This window comes from Xiphophorus hellerii, chromosome 3 (assembly GCF_003331165.1).
Source record: "Xiphophorus hellerii strain 12219 chromosome 3, Xiphophorus_hellerii-4.1, whole genome shotgun sequence".
NCBI lineage: Eukaryota > Metazoa > Chordata > Actinopteri > Cyprinodontiformes > Poeciliidae > Xiphophorus > Xiphophorus hellerii.
Window position 1 is genome coordinate 600642 of NC_045674.1, and position 20011 is coordinate 620652.

The 20011-nt window shown below is 45.7% G+C and overlaps 1 protein-coding gene and 1 long non-coding RNA gene across 2 annotated transcripts in view; one reads left to right on the top strand and one right to left on the bottom strand.

Annotated features, from left to right (window-relative positions):
* On the top strand, nt 1–19768 carry cpne4a (copine IVa). Its single transcript, XM_032557835.1, has 16 exons — nt 1–144; nt 5786–5977; nt 6309–6485; nt 7740–7811; nt 8144–8218; nt 8736–8819; nt 8996–9085; nt 10207–10305; nt 12173–12259; nt 12728–12787; nt 14675–14808; nt 15445–15499; nt 15780–15831; nt 18723–18856; nt 18934–19170; nt 19353–19768. Exons 2-16 carry the CDS (start codon nt 5807–5809, stop codon nt 19482–19484), a joined length of 1659 nt encoding a protein of 552 aa, XP_032413726.1. The 5' UTR covers nt 1–144; nt 5786–5806; the 3' UTR covers nt 19485–19768.
* The window catches only part of LOC116716891 (uncharacterized), a 24710-nt gene continuing 11268 nt past the window's right edge, over nt 6570–20011 (bottom strand). Inside the window, exons 4-6 of the long non-coding RNA XR_004338647.1 lie at nt 15967–15977; nt 10471–10473; nt 6570–6581 (exon numbers count right to left, since the gene is read on the bottom strand). This is a non-coding gene — a long non-coding RNA (uncharacterized LOC116716891). The remainder of the gene's footprint in view (nt 6582–10470; nt 10474–15966; nt 15978–20011) is intronic.

Here is a 20011-nt window from a genome sequence, read left to right on the forward strand (position 1 = left end):
CGGAGCGGAGATGCTCTCCAGCAGCCAGAGGAGGAAGAAGAGGAGGATGAGGGTGAAGAAGCGGAGCTGATCTCAGTTCGGAGCTGCTGAGCTGAAACTGGAAACTTCCGCATGTTTTTCTGAAGCTTTTCCTCAACCGAGCAGGTAAAAGAGAGGAAGAGTGTGATGCTGCTGAGGAAGAGTGTGATGCTGCTGAGGTTTGGGTCAGAAATCCTGAGATGATCCGGGTTCTGTCTGCTCTCTGCCGGTCACAGGTTCTGTTTCTGGTTAGTTTCCTCCTGATGCAGGTTAGTTCTTATGGAGAATCCTCAGCTGGTTTCTGTCCTGGTGGATCTGATGATCCTCTCCTGGTGATCCTCAGCTGATGATGATGATGGTGATGATGATGGTGAAACAATCCAAACTCTTCACATAAAGCAAAATCACAGCTAGCAGTCTGTAGACGGACAGAAGGGAAATGTCCAAAGGTCAGAAAAAACCAAGAACTGGATCAAATCACAGACGGGAAACTTTGAAGAGAAAAACATTTATGAACCAATTAACTTTAGTTTCTTTATGTGTTGATCTGTTGGTTGTTCTGGTGATTTTAGTTCAACAGAAAAAAGTTTAGTTTAATGATGAGAGTTCCTCTGATGGATGGTTGGATGGATGATTGGATGGATGATTGGATGGATGGTTGGATGGATGGTTGGATGGATGGATGGATGGATGGATGATGGTTGGATGATGGTTGGATGGATGGATGATGGTTGGATGGATGATTGGATGGATGGATGATGGATGGATAGTTGGATGGATGGATGATGGTTGGATGGATGGATGATTGGATGGATGATGGTTGGATGGATGGATGGATGGATGGTTGGATGGATGGATGGATGGATGATTGGATGGATGATGGTTGGATGGATGGATGGATGGATGGATGATGGTTGGATGGATGGATGGATGGATGATGGTTGGATGGATGGATGGATGATTGGATGGATGATGGTTGGATAGATGGATGATTGGATGGATGATTGGATGGATGGTTGGATGGATGGATGGATGGATGGATGATGGTTGGATGGATGATTGGATGGATGGATGATGGATGGATAGTTGGATGGATGGATGATGGTTGGATGGATGGATGATTGGATGGATGATGGTTGGATGGATGGATGGATGGATGATGGTTGGATGGATGGATGGATGGATGATGGTTGGATGGATGGATGGATGATTGGATGGATGATTGGATGGATGGTTGGATGGATGGATGGATGGATGGATGATGGTTGGATGATGGTTGGATGGATGGATGATGGTTGGATGGATGATTGGATGGATGGATAATGGATGGATAGTTGGATGGATGGATGATGGTTGGATGGATGGATGATTGGATGGATGATGGTTGGATGGATGGATGGATGGATGGTTGGATGGATGGATGGATGGATGGATGATTGGATGGATGATGGTTGGATGGATGGATGGATGGATGATGGTTGGATGGATGGATGGATGGATGATGGTTGGATGGATGGATGGATGATTGGATGGATGATGGTTGGATAGATGGATGATTGGATGGATGATTGGATGGATGGTTGGATGGATGATTGGATGGATGGTTGGATGGATGGATGGATGGATGGATGATGGTTGGATGGATGATTGGATGGATGGATGATGGTTGGATGGATGGATGATTGGATGGATGATGGTTGGATGGATGGATGGATGGATGATGGTTGGATGGATAGTTGGATGGATGGATGATGGTTGGATGGATGGATGATTGGATGGATGATGGTTGGATGGATGGATGGATGATGGTTGGATGGATGGATGGATGGATGATGGTTGGATGGATGGATGGATGATTGGATGGATGATGGTTGGATAGATGGATGATTGGATGGATGATTGGATGGATGATTGGATCGATGGATGATGGTTGGATGGATGGATGGATGGATGATGGTTGGATGGATGGATGGATGGATGATGGTTGGATGGATGGATGGATGATTGGATGGATGATGGTTGGATAGATGGATGATTGGATGGATGATTGGATGGATGGTTGGATGGATGGATGGATGGATGGATGATGGTTGGATGGATGATTGGATGGATGGATGATGGTTGGATGGAAGGATGGATGGATGATGGTTGGATGGATGGTTGGATGGATGGATGGATGGATGATGGTTGGATGGAAGGATGGATGGATGATGGTTGGATGGATGGTTGGATGGATGGATGGATGGATGGATGATGGTTGGATGGATGGTTGGATGGATGGTTGGATGGATGGATGATGGTTGGATGGAAGGATGGATGGTTGGATGGATGGATGATGGTTGGATGGATGGATGGATGGATGGATGATTGGATGGATGATGGTTGGATGGATGGATGGATGGATGATTGGATGGATGATGGTTGGATGGATGGATGGATGGATGGATGGATGATTGGATGGATGATGGTTGGATGGATGGATGATTGGATGAATGATGGTTGGATGGATGGATGGATGGATGGATGATGGATGGATGGATAGATGGATGATGGTTGGATGGATGGTTGGATGGATGGTTGGATGGATGGATGATGGTTGGATGGAAGGATGGATGGATGATGGTTGGATGGATGGTTGGATGGATGGATGGATGGATGATGGTTGGATGGAAGGATGGATGGATGATGGTTGGATGGATGGTTGGATGGATGGATGGATGGATGGATGATGGTTGGATGGAAGGATGGATGGATGATGGTTGGATGGATGGTTGGATGGATGGATGGATGGATGGATGGATGATGGTTGGATGGATGATGGTTGGATGGATGGTTGGATGGATGGATGGATGGATGGATGATGGTTGGATGGATGGTTGGATGGATGGTTGGATGGATGGATGATGGTTGGATGGAAGGATGGATGGTTGGATGGATGGATGATGGTTGGATGGATGGATGGATGGATGATTGGATGGATGATGGTTGGATGGATGGATGGATGGATGGATGATTGGATGGATGATGGTTGGATGGATGGATGGATGGATGGATGATTGGATGGATGATGGTTGGATGGATGGATGGATGGATGGATGATTGGATGGATGATGGTTGGATGGATGGATGATTGGATGAATGATGGTTGGATGGATGGATGGAAGGATGGATGGATGATGGTTGGATGGATGGTTGGATGGATGGATGGATGGATGGATGGATGGATGATGGTTGGATGGATGGTTGGATGGATGGTTGGATGGATGGATGATGGTTGGATGGATGGATGAATGGATGGATGGATGATTGGATGGATGATGGTTGGATGGATGGATGGATGGATGGATGGATGGATGGATGGATGATTGGATGGATGATGGTTGGATGGATGGATGGATGGATGGATGATTGGATGGATGATGGTTGGATGGATGAATGATTGGATGAATGATGGTTGGATGGATGGATGGAAGGATGGATGGATGATGGTTGGATGGATGGTTGGATGGATGGATGGATGGATGGATGATGGTTGGATGGATGGTTGGATGGATGGTTGGATGGATGGATGATGGTTGGATGGATGGATGAATGGATGGATGGATGATTGGATGGATGATGGTTGGATGGATGGATGGATGGATGGATGGATGATTGGATGGATGATGGTTGGATGGATGGATGGATGGATGGATGGATGATTGGATGGATGATGGTTGGATGGATGGATGATTGGATGAATGATGGTTGGATGGATGGATGGATGGATGATGGATGGATGGATAGATGGATGATGGATGGTTGGATGAACAGTTGGATCATGATAACAGCTGCAGATATTTCGGATCTCTTGGCTCTGGATGAGTCTGTTTCCATAGCAACAGCTGCAGAGGCTGATGGGAGCTGTAGTCCATGGTGTGTGTTGAGCTTTTTAGAGTTTCCTGAGTTTTTATGTTCTGCTTCATGTTGTATTTTTAAAACCAACCCTCCTCTTATTGGATTTAATTTATTCATAAATGTCACTTCCTGGCAGAAACAACTTCCTGTGTGACTGAAGCTTTAAACCTGTCAGGTGTATGAATAATTCTGATCTGGAAGGTCTGATGGCGGCTTTAAACAGGCGGCAGCCGGACTCAGACGGTCGTCACGTTTATTTGGTGCCATTTGTAAAGTTACGGTCCAAAATTAGCAGCAATAATAAATATTTAACTGGCTAACTACATAATAAGTTCCAAGCTAAATACTTCATTAGCAAGCTACATATTTAGCTATTTACCTATAGCTAAATATATACAGTTAGCTAAGAACTAGCTCTAGCAAAATATTCTCTTTACCAAGTGAATATTTAGATAGCTCAGAGTTAAATATTTAGCTAGTATGCAAATTCACTTGTTGATGAGTGGAAGTGTACTACCAAAATAAAAGCTGACTCTGATAGCCAGTACACAAACTTCTGCTAGTGAGACTGACTCCTCCAGTCTTCTGCTTTTATTTTGGTAGTCCACTTCCAGTTATAGGCAAGTGCATTTGTATCTGTATAGTATAGTATTTTGATCTTAGCTAAATACTTAGCTTGCTAACAAAATCTTTAGCTTGGTAACTATTTGTCTTCAAACTATTTATTTAGCTCAAATTAAATATTTACAAATATGTAGCTAAACATTTTGTTAGCAAGCTGCTTGCTGATGAAGTATGTAGTTTGGAGCTAAATGTTAGCTAAACTTTTACTTTTAAGCTTAATATTTAGTTTGAAACTGTGGCATTTATCAGTGAATGAATAATGTGGTGAAAATATGACTTTTAAAAATGAACCTCCATTTTTTTCCTCCTGTAACAGACTAAATAATCCAGATTATTGCTGTTTATTTCTGACAGTGTAGCTTTATTAACGGCCCGTTACAGCGGTTCTGACTGAAACCGGATCCCGGACAGCCGAACACGCCTGGTCTGGTTCTGAGATGTATCTGCTCTTCATCCTGTTATCCGAGTCGGGGCCTGGCGGAGGAAGAGGAGGAAACCTGACATTTCCTGCAGGCGGCTCGGTTAATCAGATGATGGTTCGGTTCTGATCCAGACGGATTCAGCTCTGCTTCTGCTGCCTCTGAGCCAATACAAACACTTTACATCTTTACTGAACGATTCGGAACATTTTCACAGTGAAACATTTATGGAACATTTATAAAATTATGAGTTTAACTCTTTTTAGACTTCAAGTAAAAAAAGATCTGTCACTTTGGAAATAAAAAATGTCCAAACAATCTTGGATTTTACGTTTGATCTTATTTTTTTAGAGTTTAAAAAATAAAAATAAAAACATAAATATAGAATTTTCCAAAATTATATGATCTGGCCGTAAAAGAACAACTTGAGAAGCCTGGACACTAAAATATGACAAAAGACATTTTATTTTGGAAAATTCTTTTCTTAAGTTTCCATTAATTTACTTGAAAATGAACTCAAAATGCTGCGTTTGTGTTCAGCTCCAACAAGTTCACGGGATCATCCGCGCTCGGAGGAAACTGATTAATTGTTAAAACAATCGGTGAATGACGGACTAATCGATTACTGACCTGATCGCTGGCTGCAGCCCTGTCTTGTGTTTTCCTGTGAAGGTCGGAGGTCAGTGGCGACCAACAGGGTTGTCATGGTAATGTGAAGGTCGGAGGTCATCTCATTCTGCTTTTCAACCTCTTGCTCCGTTTTCCAGATGATTTGACCTCATTTCTGAAACAGGAGGTTCTGACCCACTTCCTGCCTGCCCCTGCAGACTTCCTGTCCCGCCTGCGCCATGAGCGACATCTTGGAGTCGGCGGCCGGCTCTCTGGGTCTGTTCAGCAGCTCCTGCCTCACCAAGGTGGAGCTGCGCCTCACCTGTAAGGGCGTCTCTGACCGGGACGCGCTCTCCAGGCCCGACCCCTGCGTCGTCCTCAACATGCAGTCCCACAGCCGGTGGATGGAGGTGGGTCGCCATGACAACCAGCGCCGCATCACGTCGATGGGCCGAGGTCGTCCTCCTGACGTGCCGCCATCTTTGTTTCTGTGTTGATTTGTTATGAGAAAATTTTGAGTTCAGGAGAAAATTCACCAGAAGGAAAAAATTTACTTAAACAGAGTCTGATGAAACACTGACGTTACATCCTGCAGAACCAGAACATCAGAACCACAACATCACTCTGTTCTGGTTCTGATGCCTCAGCACCATCTGAGTGCTGCTGGTCCAGCTCCAGAACCATCAGAACCTTACCCGGTTCTGATGGTTCTCACAGGTTTACCTCACTGTGTGTCCACAGGTGGACCGGACGGAGGTGATCCGCAGCTGCGTCAACCCCACCTACTCCAAGGTCTTCACCTTGGACTTTTATTTTGAAGAGGTGCAGCGGCTGCGCTTCGAGCTGTTCGACATCAACAGCCACAACGGGCCGAAGGAGGCCGACTTCCTGGGCTCAGTGGAGTGTACGCTGGGACAAGTGAGTCCAGCTGGGACTAATTATTAGTTATCTTTTGCCTGTAACTTTGCCAACAGCGCCCCCTGTCATCCAGCAGAGGTTTCTGTCAGTCTGAAGCTGCTCTGCAGATTCCATTAAATAAAAACTCAACCAGATGTTAAAGGAAGATCTTTGATTTGGAAAAGATTCGACTCCTGCAGTTTCATTTTCCACCAGGATGATTTCATTTCCTGCAGAGACCAGAGAAAACAGGAGCGGAAAGTCTGGAGACGGTGTGTGTGTGTGTGTGTGTGTGTGTGTGTGTGTGTATATGTGCGTTTGTTTATAATACCTTGTGGGCACCATTCTCCTGACACATACTACATTGTGAGGACCCACTGCTCTTTATGGGACCCGAAGCCTGGTCCCCACAAGGGGAAACGCTCTTTTTGGGTCAGGGGTCAGATTTAGGACTAAGGTGTGAATTGAGTTTTGGTTGGTTAGGATAAGAGTTTAGAAATGAATGGAAGTTAATGGAAAGTCCCCACAAAGACAGCCACGCAGACATTTGTGTGTTTGTGTAAAGATTGTTTTCTTATCAAGAGCATTTATAACCAGGAAAAAATAATCTAGTGTGTGAAAAATTGAGTACCACTAAAGAAACATGTCGTGTCTATGGTGATGGTCGACCGGTCCAGAACCAGAACCAGACCGGGTTCTGGTATTGATGATGTTTCTAAGGGTAAAAGTGTTGGAAGGTGATGTCACTGGTTCTGTCAACTATCCCTAGTAACCATAGCAACCGCAGCAACACTTTCTGAATGGGCCACAGATTCCAGAAGGCGTTGAGGAAGTGAAGTGGGCGGAGCCAAGAGGGGCGTGGCCAGGTGTGGAGGCATGAGGCGGTTCTGTGGACGGGACGGCAGTAGAATAGTTCGAAACTTTGTCTCCAAATTTACTTTTCACTCAAACAAGCAACTAGAGACACAATTACATCAACACTATTGATCAACGCTATCAATCAATGCTAGCCACCAGGGGGCGCCTCTGAGTAGTTTTATACCTGAACCAGACAGAGATAGACGTCAATAAAACTGGAACCAATAGGAAAATTCGCCTGCAGTACCACTGTTCAGCCCACAGAGGGAAGCACTGAGGCGTTTGCAGAATTAAACAGATTGAAAGGAAAATGTTAAAATTTGCTCATAAGCATAAAGGCAGGGGCCGATAGGGCTGAGCTGGTGGGAGGGTTGGAACATCCCATAATAATCGTGGTGTGAACCTGTGTGTGTGCAGATCGTCTCTCAGAGGAACCTGACCAAAGCTCTGCTCCGACCTGGAGGAACCGTGGGGAAAACCATCATCACGGTGAGTCCGAGTGCCGAGTGCTGGATCCGTTTCAGCTGGGATCCGGTTCAGATCTGGTTCTGCTTTCAGTCACCTGAACCTGCTCCTTTGGGCCCTGTGTTACTGACTGCTGCTGGTCCCTTTGATCTTCCTGATCTGAATATTCAGTGTTTGTTTTTGACTTAATGACGGTGTCCTCGCCTCGTAATCAGCCTCAGATCAAAGGGATGTGTGTGTGGGTGTGTGTGTGTGTGTGTGTGTGGGTGTGTGTGTGTGCGTGTGTGTGGGTGGGTGTGTGTGTGGGTGTGTGTGTGTGTGTGTGTGTGTGGGTGGGTGCGTGCGTGTGTATTCAGATCACAGCAGAAGAGCTGACGGGGAACGATGACTACATCGAGCTCTCCTTCAGTGCCAGGAAGCTGGACGACAAGGTAGCAGCTTCAGTCTCAGATCTGTTTCCCCTGAAGGCTAAGCTAGCTAAAACCAGCGGTGGACACAGCTAGCTAAGAAGTTAGCTGCACTAATCATAAATAACTCGTCATAAACATTAGCTTGGCTAATGCTAAAGCGCTATGCTAACTCAGCTAAGCTAACACTAAAGCACCAAGCCAGTGCAGTATTTGATGGAAGCTAATGCTAAAGTCCTAAATTCAGCCATGTTGACGCCACATGTGTTGAGGAGGAGCTCAAAACAATCCATACATGTGAATTTTCAAACCTCAACGCAGAGGTCAAACTTTATTCAGATGAAAGTTTACAAAACTTTATCTGGTAAAAGTAATGTAGGGGAAGCTAAGTGTGCTAAATGTTTTCAAAGTTAGCAAAAGCGCTAACATAGAGGCTCTGTTGTGATTCAGAATGTGTTTCCTGCTGTAGAGAAATGGAGGAAACGTTTCTCTGCAGCAAAATCTCTCTCTGCTGATCTGAGTGTTTCTGGATGTTTCCCAGGACTTTTTCAGTAAATCGGATCCGTTCCTGGAGATCTACAGAGTGAACGACGACGCCACCATGCAGCTCGTCTACAGGACGGAGGTAGCAGATCCACAACAAAATCCAAAAATACCTCATGTTTACAACATCAACATTAATATTCCTCAATTTCTGCATTTCAGAAAATGTTTCATTTCCAGTTAATCTGGTTCAGTCGGTTCTGGTTCAGTTTGAGTTAATCTGGTTCAGTCTAACATCTCTGTCTCTGTCCTCCTCAGACGGTCATGAATAATCTGAATCCAGTTTGGAAAACCTTCAAAGTGTCTCTGAACTCGCTCTGCAGCGGAGACCACGACAGGAAGCTGCAGGTAAGACGCCGCCTGTCCCTCAGATGATGATGTCAGCTGATGATGTCACGACTCCAGTTTAAATGTGGACATCTGATTGGCTGTTGCGGCAGGTCGCACTTTAGCTAACAGTGACAGGAAAGCCTTCATCTTCCTCTGTCAGTTTGTCTGGAGCCTCAGATGTTTTTTTTAACCCAGAGGTCAGGGGTCAGAGGTCAATCTCAAGGGTGTTCCGATGAAACTCTGGACCATAAAGTAACTGGGAGTTTTAGCTGTGAAAACAGATTACTGGGAATTTCCTCGAGCAGCTAGCCTGGTGAGCTAATGTAGCTGGCAAGCTAATTGTTGATAGCAACTGCTAGCCAGCCGCATTAGCTCGCTAAGCTAGCTGATTTCCAGCTATGCACATGCGCTTCCCTGCAGGGCAGGTGGCATGCTAAACAAGAACTGACCAGGAAGGGATGTATGGGGTGCCATCAGTGCCTTTACATCAGTGGTGCCCAGAGTGGGTCCTGGAGGCCCGGCATCCTGCACGTTTTATTCTCTGCCTGGTACCAACGACCTTCTCAGCAGGTCAATGTTCTTCTTAGTCTGTAATGATCCATCATTGGATCCAGGTGCGTTAAAGCAGGGAGAGACTAAAGCATGCAGGATGTCGGCCCTTAGGGACCCACTTTGGGCTCCACTGATTTACATCATCAGAAACTAACAGCGGTGGTTATTTAGGAACAAAATGGAGGTTTGTTTTTATTTTCACCGCGTCATTTATTCATTCATAAAGGTTTAGTTATGAACAGTAGAACTAAACCGAGTCGCCTCAGAGCTGTTCACACAGCGCTGCATTGCAGAGAGATCATGGAAAGTCGAGTGGAAGGAAAAACTCTAAAAAAATCTAACAGTTGTTGAGCAACGTTACCATGGTGACAGATTTTCAGAGACAACCAGACAAAAGCTGTACCTCCAAACCGTTTGGTTCTGTGCCCCAGTGATAAAACCACAACTCTTTGAATTTAATCTTAGAAACTGTTTTTACAGAAACTGGGCCAAGTGATCCTGATTTGGGTCAGAACCACTTGACCCGGTTTCTGACCCGGTATCGGAACCAGGCCGGGTCTCCAGTCTGCTCTGTGTTCTGGTTCCAGTGCAACGTGTGGGACTGGGACTCCAACGGGAAACACGATTACATCGGAGAGTTCGAGGCGTCCTTCAAGGAGATGAGAGGCGCCATCGACGGCCGACAGGTGAGACCGCCACGTCCAGGTCAGAGGTCATCTGCTGCTGGAGCTCAGAAAAACACAGAAACATGTAGATCAGTGGAACTTAAAGTGGGTCCCTAAGGGCCGACATCCTGCATGCTTTAGTCTCTCCCTGCTTTAACGCACCTGGATCCAATGATGGATCATTACAGACTAAGAAGAACATTGACCTGCTGAGAAGGTCGTTGGTACCAGGGAGAGAATAAAACGTGCAGGATGCCGGGCCTCCAGGACCCACTCTGGGCACCACTGGTCTAGATGAACAAACTCCAGCTTGAAGCCCAGTGTGTGTGTGTGTCTCTGTGTGTGTGGGTGTGTGTGTGTCTGTGTGTGTGTGTGTGTACTTTCTGCTGTTTCTCCTTCAGCAGCACGATCAATTTACCAACTGAGTGTCAGACTGAGCGACACCACGACCCAAACGCTGTAACACACACCGTGACACATACACCTTGACACACACACACCGTGACACACACACCTTGACACACACACACCGTGACACACACACACCGTGACACACACACACCATGACACACACACCGTGACACACACACACCGTGACACACACTGTTGGCGAGGCTCAGCAGGTCGGTGTCTTACAGAAATCTTTTCTGTCTGCTCTCAGCGTCGCTGCTGGAGGTTTGTGTTTTTCTCTAGACGCCGGAGCTCAGGAACTTCCTCCATGTTCTTCAGGGTTTCAGTTCGAAGGGTCCTGAATGATCTGGATGCAGGTTACTGGTTTCAACTGGTTACTGGTTTCAACTGGGAGGAGTCTGATGGAGATGATGGGAATCTGGCTGACAGAACAGGAAGAGGAAACAGGAAAATGGCTGAAGCCAAAAATTATCATAAAAGTTTCAACATTTATCTTTTTTAATGTTCTTCATAATTTGTTGCATTTCTGCAGGTTTTCTTCAAACCCTTAATGAATGAAGTGACATTTTCTATTTCTCATAGGCTGTTAGATTCAGACAAACAGGCCCGGTTCTCCTGAAGGTCGGTGTGAATAGGAAGTGACCCGGAAGGACCTTTGATGTTCACATGGTTCTGCTCTCTGAGGGTCGGCTGTAAATCTGGATTTATGTCATTATTACAGCAGGAAGAGATCCGACCAATCATTCAGAAACAGAGTCCAGATTCTTCTGGATGTTTCCTCCGCTGAGCTCTGGACCGGACCCGGTCCTGCCAGCTTGCAGGCGCTCTGCCGCTGGTTTCCTTGGAAACACGACAGGATCCCTGAGCAGGAGAACGACCCGGCTCCTTACCGGACCTCTTCAGATTAATGAACCCTGAAGTGAGCTGGCAGAGTCCTGACTGCCGAACCTCTAGGGAGGCAGTGGGTAACGGGGCGACTGCCAGAGGAGCCACCGCACCGCCGCTGGGATTTACCTGCTTCCTGTCAGCTGGCCGTTCGACTCTGAACTACAAATCCCCCGACCCGTTCCTCTGTGCCGGAACGAAGCTGAAGCTGGTTTCCGATTCAGCTCCTAACCCTCCTGACTCAGATAGAGCCGCAGGCTAAGTGCCGGGCTGGGCAGCTGGCGGCGACCTCAGGGCGGTAACCGCTGCTGGATGGGGGCGACGCTTCCTCATGTGCCATGAATTCACAGTAAAACGACCTGAAGCTTGTGGGTCAGTGGTTCTAGGGATGTGAATACTTTACTGACTGAACTTATTGGATAAATGATGTGAACACAGTCAAACATCTGAACTGTTCGCCAATGAAAGCATGAATCGTTCATTCAGACAGATCCGTGCTGACGTCGAGTCACTGAAATAAAACGGGTCAAAGATCCAGAGCAGAACCTTCCAGAGGTCTGAATGACGCTCCTGTTTCCTGTTTGTGTTCCAGGTCCAGTGGCTGTGCATAAATCCCAAATACAGAACCAAGAAGAAGAACTACAAGAACTCTGGGATTGTCATCCTGAACCAGTGCAAGGTGAATTCTGCTCCAGAGGTCCGGTTCTGTCACAGCACACCGGGCCGGAGCCGCTCCGCCTGCTGACCCAAACAGAGCAGAACAGAACCGAACAGAACAGAACCAAGCAGAACCAACAGAACAGAACCGAACAGATCCCAGAGGAGTTCTGTTCTCTTCCAGACTGAAACCTCTGAATTTATTTCGTTAGTTTGGGTCAGAACCGATGTCCAGTCCAGAACCTTTGGTCGTTCTGGTATCGGTTTCAGATCATATTTCTGGTTCTGAACAAAAATTATTTTTCGTTTTGCTGTTTCCAGGTCTGAACTCTTCTTCTACTCTTTTAATTATTCAGTCTTTATTTTTCTGACCGTCTCCATCCTGATTAGAAACTCTTCGCCTGCAGCGCCTGCTCTGATTGGCTGCCGTCTGATCAGCTGACGGCGAAGCTTCAGTGATTCACGACGGAGTTTCTGTTTTCTGTCTCAGATCATCAAGATGCATTCCTTCCTGGATTACATCATGGGCGGCTGTCAGATACAGTTCACTGTAAGAGCACACACACACGCGCGCACCCCCCCGCACACACACACACGCGCAGCCCCCCCGCACACACACACACGCGCAGCCCCCTCCCCCAAACCACACACATCTACACCCCCCCACACACACACACTCCCCTCTGCAGACGTCAAGACCCAGAAAATTTTCTCCAGAGATCTCAGAATTTCACAAAGGTCAGATCCGGATCAGTGTCCCGCTTCTCATTGCTGTCTGGGTCTGCCTGGCGTTGCCATGGCAACAGTAACCAGGACAACTGCACTGGCAGCCTCCGTGTCCCAGTTAGAGCTTTACTGGCTCTAACTGCTCCAGTGGAACCAGTGGAGCCAGAAGCAGACAGGCTGGGTCCAGTTTGACTCGTTTGGCTCTGATCAGACGGCCGTTGGGCGTTCGGGTCATTGGGCGGTTGGGCGTTCGGGTCATTGGGCGGTTGGGCGTTCGGGTCATTGGGCGGTCGGGTCATTGGGCGGTCGGGTCATTGGGCGGTCGGGTCATTGGGCGGTTGGGCGTTCGGGTCATTGGGCGGTTGGGCGTTCGGGTCATTGGGCGGTCGGGTCATTGGGCGGTCGGGTCATTGGGCGGTCGGGTCATTGGGCGTTCGGGCGTTCGGGTCATTGGGCGTTCAGGTCATTGGGCGGTTGGGTCATTGGGCGGTCGGGTCATTGGGCGGTCGGGTCATTGGGCGGTCGGGCGTTCGGGCCGCTGCCTGTAAGGCTACAGAAACCAACAGAAATCGTTTGGGTTATTCAGCCTGTCATTACAGAAAAACGTGGAGTTCATGTTTCAACGTCACATTTTCACAGTTTTATTCGTTCATCTGTAAATGTCACCATTTCAAACTAAATGTTTAGTTAGCAAGTTAAATATAAGGCTAAATATTTAGCTAATGTTAATTCACTTGTGGAAGTGGAATACCAAAATAAAAGCTTGACCTTCTAAATGTCTTTCCAAACTCCTGATTTCAAACATCTTCATCTTCATTTCTTTTGTTGAACTTTCAGCTTAAAATAAAAAATGATCCGTTGTAAGGCTAACAGACGTTTAACATCAGCAAATGTCACACACAATACCCAGCTTTAATTTTGATAGTCTATTTCTGCTTATTGGCAACAGAATTTACGTAACTAAATATTGAGTTGGAAGCGTAATATGCAACTGGTGTTGAGAATAAATAATTGTGTGTTTTCTTCTGTCTGTTTCAGCTCGTTGCTTGCTTGTATTCACATAGAAACGCCCTCTTTAGGGCGTAGCTTCGATTGAGGCTAACAAAGAGAATTACAAACTGCAGTTTGGCGCCATTTTGCTCTGTTAGCTCCCAGCGGTAGCATGTCAGATGGACCAGCTGTATTTTGGTTTTTGGTCATGAATTCCTGACTCAGATAGACTGACTCTTCAAACTTATACATCAAGAACTCGGCATGGAGAACGGACGATTCTCCACACCGGCTCACAGCTAAATAGTTATCAAGTTAAACATGAAATAGTTCCTGTGTTAGCTTAATTTGGAGCTGAATATTTAGCTGGCTAGCTTAGTCTTTAGTTTGAAGCATGATGTTTATGAATGGATGAATAACATGGTGAACAAAGTGAAGCTCACGCTACATAACTGATAACTTTGTAACTTTACAAGCGGCGGCTAAGGACCAGGACCGGAATCCAGTACTGGAACTGGAACCAGAACCAGTACTGGAATCCGGAACTGGAACCAGGACCAGGTTCAGAACCAGAACCAGCTGTTTTATGTGGCAGCAGCTTCCTGTCGTCTTCAGAGGAAACTTCCTGATTTTCTCAGCTTCTGTGACTGACGCTTCCTTTGTGATCGTCATGGAAACGTCTTCCCGGTTGGTAGCCTCTGATTGGCCGTTTCCTCTGCAGGTGGCCATCGACTTCACGGCGTCTAACGGTGACCCGCGGAACAGCTGCTCCCTGCACTACATCCACCCCTTCCAGCCCAACGAGTACCTGAAGGCGCTGGTGGCCGTGGGCGAGATCTGCCAGGACTACGACAGGTGGGTCAGAACCGGCGGCACCGCTCGGCCCGCTACGGTCTCAGACCGTCGGGCTGGGCTCTCAGAATCCCCTCTGGACGGTTCACTGAGATTAACGTCATGAAAATAATCTGATGGTTTCAATTCCAGATTCTATCATTTCTACAAGCTTAAAAAGTTTAGTTATCAATTCATTTCAGCAAAAGCCAGGTGAAGACAGTTGTGCTAAAAGGACTTAGCATATCACCGAAGATATGCTAACCTAAAGTAGCATCTCAACGCTAACATGTAGCTGCTAATGCTAATGTTAACATCCACAGTCCAGATTTCTAAAGAAGCTCCATGAATGATCAGAGAAACTCTGGAAAGATGAACTTTGCTCCAATCTGTGAAGAATCTGAAAACTATAAATAACTTTGATGTTGACCTCATATTATTATAGTTTGGAAATAATTTGACTTCATTCATTTTCATTTATCCTCAGAAACTTGAGAAGAAATTCCAGATGTTGGAAACAGAAATGTGACTAAATCAGATTCTGATGGGCTTTTGTCCTGAACAGGAAGTAGCCTCCCTCAGCCAATCAGAGTCTGTTCCTGAACAGGAAGTAGCCTCCCTCAGCCAATCAGAGTGTTTCTCTGTCTCCTCTCTCTTCAGTGATAAAATGTTCCCAGCGTTTGGCTTCGGAGCCCGGATCCCTCCAGACTTCAAGGTAACGACCCGCCGGGCCATCCCAGCATGCACTCTGCTCAGAGAGGTTGCTGCTGCATGTCTAGCAGCGCCCCCTGCTGACCTCATTTCCCTTCCCATGATGCATTCTGATCAGCAGGAAACTAGTCTGCTCCGCTTTTGGTCCAGGCCATTACTTCACATCTGAATGATCAGAACCAATAAACCCACAGCCGATGATGATGATGATGATGAAGAAAGTGAGCTCTCATCTTCCTCTCTTGTTCAATCAAAGATCAAACGCAGCTTCCTGTTTCCTGCAGGTTTCCCACGACTTCGCTGTGAATTTCAACAAGGACAACCCGGAGTGTGCTGGTAGGTTCTGCTCTCCGATTGGTCCAAACGGCAGAGAGGAACGGTTCTGCTCTCCGATTGGTCCAAACGGCAGAGAGGAACGGTTCTGCTCTCTGACTAAACTAAATCCTGCCCAAAAACTAAATAATTGCCCACAAATTAAAATCCTGTTCTTAAAACAAAATTCTGACCTGATTCTTCATTCATTCAAATTTCTGTTTCCATGACAACATGCTCTTAACTGAAGTGAGTATTCCAGAAAGAGCAGAAGAAGAAGAGTGGCCTCGTCCCTCCTCTCCTCACTGACTATTGATCAGATTGATCAGCGGCGGCTTTGATCCGCTGATTGCTCCTCCTGCTGTCTGCTGACCTCCAGCATGAAGTTTCTTCTCCGTCTGCGTCATTTTAATCTCAGGCAGCAAACACGAGCTGCAGCGTGATCGTATCTGAGTTAAAACAAACCAAACGCTGAGGACCTGAGCTCCCGGCCCGCTCCGGGGTTAGCAGGAACCTCCTCCTTCTCTAACCTGACTGAGGCAAACTGCAATGGTAACCTGTAAGAACTACAACGCTCTAGAAAGGATGGGCTAGCATTAGCATTGGATAAACCAGCAACTAGCCTGCTAGGCTGGTCAACCGTGACTCTAACTTTGTTCTTTAAAGGAAACTTTATCTAAGACAAAAGCCTAATCAGCAGTGATGGAATAGTTACTTTGAAAAAGTAACTTTAATCGGATTACTGATTACTCCTTAAAAAAGTAACTTAGATAACTGAGTTCTTGATTTGTAAAGTAACTAAGTTACATTAAAAGCTACTTTTTTAGTTACCATCAGCAGCTGCCAACAACACTTCACCTCCTGTGAAAATGACATTGATCTTTGCCAAAACTTAATTGTTAGCTATTTTATAATGTAACATCAACAATGTGTCTCCACTGATAAGGTTGAACTGAAGGGGAGATTGTTTAATGGTTACAACAGTACAAAAAAACTTTAGCAATTTTGTTTGTTTTTGTGTTTCTATTGTCTAGAAAACTATAAATAGGATTTTAAAGCCCCCCGTCTGCCCCCAGCCTCCAGGTTGTGCGTTACGGCCCTGTGTTTGGTGTCACACAGAGCTCCTCCTGCAGCTCAGCTGGCTGCACAGATTAGAGACACTTATCTTAATATTAATAATTAGAATGGCGTTTAGTTGCACAACCCGCGACTCGTTAAATTTGCTAGCGACTTTAAAAAAGAAACAAGCCCAAAGCCATTTATAATAATCGGACTTGGCAACAGAAACTCAAAATAGTTCCTGTTTTTCCACCAACAAAATGTGCATCTCGCTCCTCCTTCCATTGTTTACGTTTCTGTCGCTGCGGATACTGTCGCATAGAAACGGCGATCACTCGACAAGACGCGTAGAGGAAATACAATGAAATTTAAAAAGAAAATAGTAACGTAAATATAATTTGCGAGGTTTGTTTATATTTGAATGTGCAAAAGAGAAGAGCCAGATAAAATCTAGGTGTGTTTCAGTTATTGGTGTGAAACTGAGGAATGAATTGAATGATGATTTTAAGTTATGTCCTTTCTTGGTGAACTTTAAAAGAGCTTTAAAATGTAAAATGATAAAATCTTAGGCTGTTATGTAGATTTATATATGTATTGTGAAGATATGCTGGTAGGTTGTTGTTATGTGCTCCGGCACATTGTATTTATTTCTGTCTATTTTTTTTTACTTGGATTATTTTGTATAGAAGTTAGTTGTATGATTTTTGTTGTTGTTGTTTAATATACTTTAGAGTTTTGATAATTCTTTTTTGTAATTGGTCCGTTAATTTGTGACGCTGTTGGACAGCCTATAAATAGGCTGGGTTGCGCCAGGTAAAGGCGACGCCCTCCCAACCAACATCCAGGATGCGTTCTGACGCGGTGCGCACGTCTCCAGCCTGCCACACGGTAGTTTTTGTTAGCTGTTTGTTTGGTGGATGTTTTTTTGTTGTAATTTTTGACCTGGTGGGACCGGTTGTCCTGTTTTCGATTTTTCTTTAACAGTAGTTTCTTTTTTCTTGTAGTCCGGTACTAGCAGGGGCTTCGACGGCCCTGTATAGGGTTGGCCCCCTGCTGTACCGTTTTGTTCTTTTTGACCGGCTCATCGGGTCCAACTTTCTGTTCGTACTTTGGGATTTTTGTTTTCTTTTTTTTGTTGGGACACGGGGAACCGAGGATTTAATTCTCTTTTTCTTCACAGAAAAATCAAAAGAAGCTCATCTTAAAGAAAAGGTCGAGAGAATTGAAAATAAAAATTACTTTTGAATCCTCATTTTTGTCTTCGTGTCCTCAAATATGTTGTGCCCTTTGTGGACGTAACAGTTGTAAGGTATGAAAACAGGGAAGGCAAGAATAAGCTTTGCTTCAGTAAACTGGGTTTGTTTATTGTTGTTTTTTCTTTTGTTGTTTCCTGTGTTTAATGTGGACAATTTACCAAAATAAAGCGATAAGCTAAACTAAACTTCCAGTGGGTGACCAGCTTACACATGCTAGTTGTTAGCATATTTAATGCTAGCATTAGTGAGTAGCCTCCTTCTCATTTTCCAAAGCCAGCCTGTCATTAATCCTGACTCAGATCAGTAGCTAGCTTGAGAATGGACATAGCCTCCTGCTACTAGGAAGTAGCCACTGCTGGATGGACACTAGTCTTAATTTTGCCACTGATCCTGCGCCACAAACAACAAGGAATATGAGCTTCACTATTTAAAAGTTTTGTTGCATTTTTCTCTTTATGTGTAGAAAGTTCTCAAATTTCCTGTTATATTTAAGTAAAATTATAAATGTTCACTTCTAAAATATGCTTCTTTTGCATATTAACATCTGAAGTTATTGGACTGACTGGCTCAGTGTAAGCGGTTTCTTTTGGACCTGCCCAGGTATCCAGGGTGTGGTGGAGGCGTACCAGGCCTGCCTACCCAAGCTGCAGCTCTACGGCCCCACCAACATCGCCCCCATCATCCAGAAGGTTGCCAAGTCCGCCTCGCAGGAGGTCCACACCAAAGAGGCCATGGTGAGACGCTGCCTTCAGGAACCTTCAGGAACCTTCAGTTCCCTCCGATCTAAACTGACCTGAACTTCCTGCTCCAGCAATACTTCATTCTGCTGATCCTGACTGACGGCGTCATCACCGACATGGCCGACACCAGGGAAGCCATTGTCCAGGCCTCCCATCTTCCGATGTCCATCATCATCGTCGGGATAGGGAACGCTGACTTCGGTGACATGCAGATGCTGGATGGGGATGACGGGATCCTGCGGTCGCCCAAAGGAGAACCCGTCCTCCGGGACATCGTCCAGTTTGTCCCCTTTCGCAACTTCAAACATGTGAGTTTCAGAGAACCAGAGGATATTCATAAAAACTCTTTCTGAGACTCATTATGCCTTATTGCTCAGTTCCAGACATGTTAGAGCACCTTTTGGACTGAAGAAGTTTTGTTTCTGGAAAACTGACTAGTGCCAGGAGTTCGTATCAAACAACATTTTGTTTCCTCTTGTGTCCTCTCCAGGCCTCTCCGGCTGCTCTGGCTAAGAGCGTCTTAGCAGAAGTGCCCAACCAGGTGGTTGACTACTACAACAGCAAGGGCATCAAGCCCAAAGTGCCCAGTGAATACCAGTCTTCCAGGCCGTTCGGCCCCTGAACCTCAGCACCACAGCAGACCAACCTCACCAAAATGTTTACTTTCTTGTGTTTTTTGTCAAAGCGGATGCTAAAGATGATGCACGCAGTATTTACCCATGAGGCATTGGGGCCATCTATCCTTGAACCAGTTGGCCTTCACAGTTTTGTTCTGAGGGACCAAGTCTAGGAACCCCTTGGTTCCTGCTTTTGCTGCTGCTAGTTTAGAACTTTTAATGATGTCATCAACTGAAACATTTGCTGCCTTTCATATCAAATAATAATTCCCAAAGGCAACCCCCTTAAGCTACACTAGTCTTCCTCTCTGGGTGAAGGTGGAGATGCTTTTCAGGCCTTATCGTTGATCAGAGAGCTGCTGTTCTCCTGGTAACTGCTGAAGATCATAAGACCTGTAGATCCAAAGTCCATCTGGTCCACCCTAGATAGGCATCTGAAAGGTTCAGTCAACATTTCCATTGATCATTTACTTGTTGAGAAGAAACCTCAGTGCATTGACAGCAAGAGGTTTTGACATCCCAGAACCAAGAA

Coding starts and splice junctions, on each gene's coding strand:
- cpne4a (XM_032557835.1), top strand. CDS start 5,807: ATGAGCGACATCTTGGAGTCGGCGGCCGGCTCTCTGGGTCTGTTCAGC. Junction 10,306..12,172: donor GCGCCATCGACGGCCGACAG/GTGAGACCGCCA, acceptor TTTGTGTTCCAG/GTCCAGTGGCTGTGCATAAA. Junction 19,171..19,352: donor CCTTTCGCAACTTCAAACAT/GTGAGTTTCAGA, acceptor TGTCCTCTCCAG/GCCTCTCCGGCTGCTCTGGC.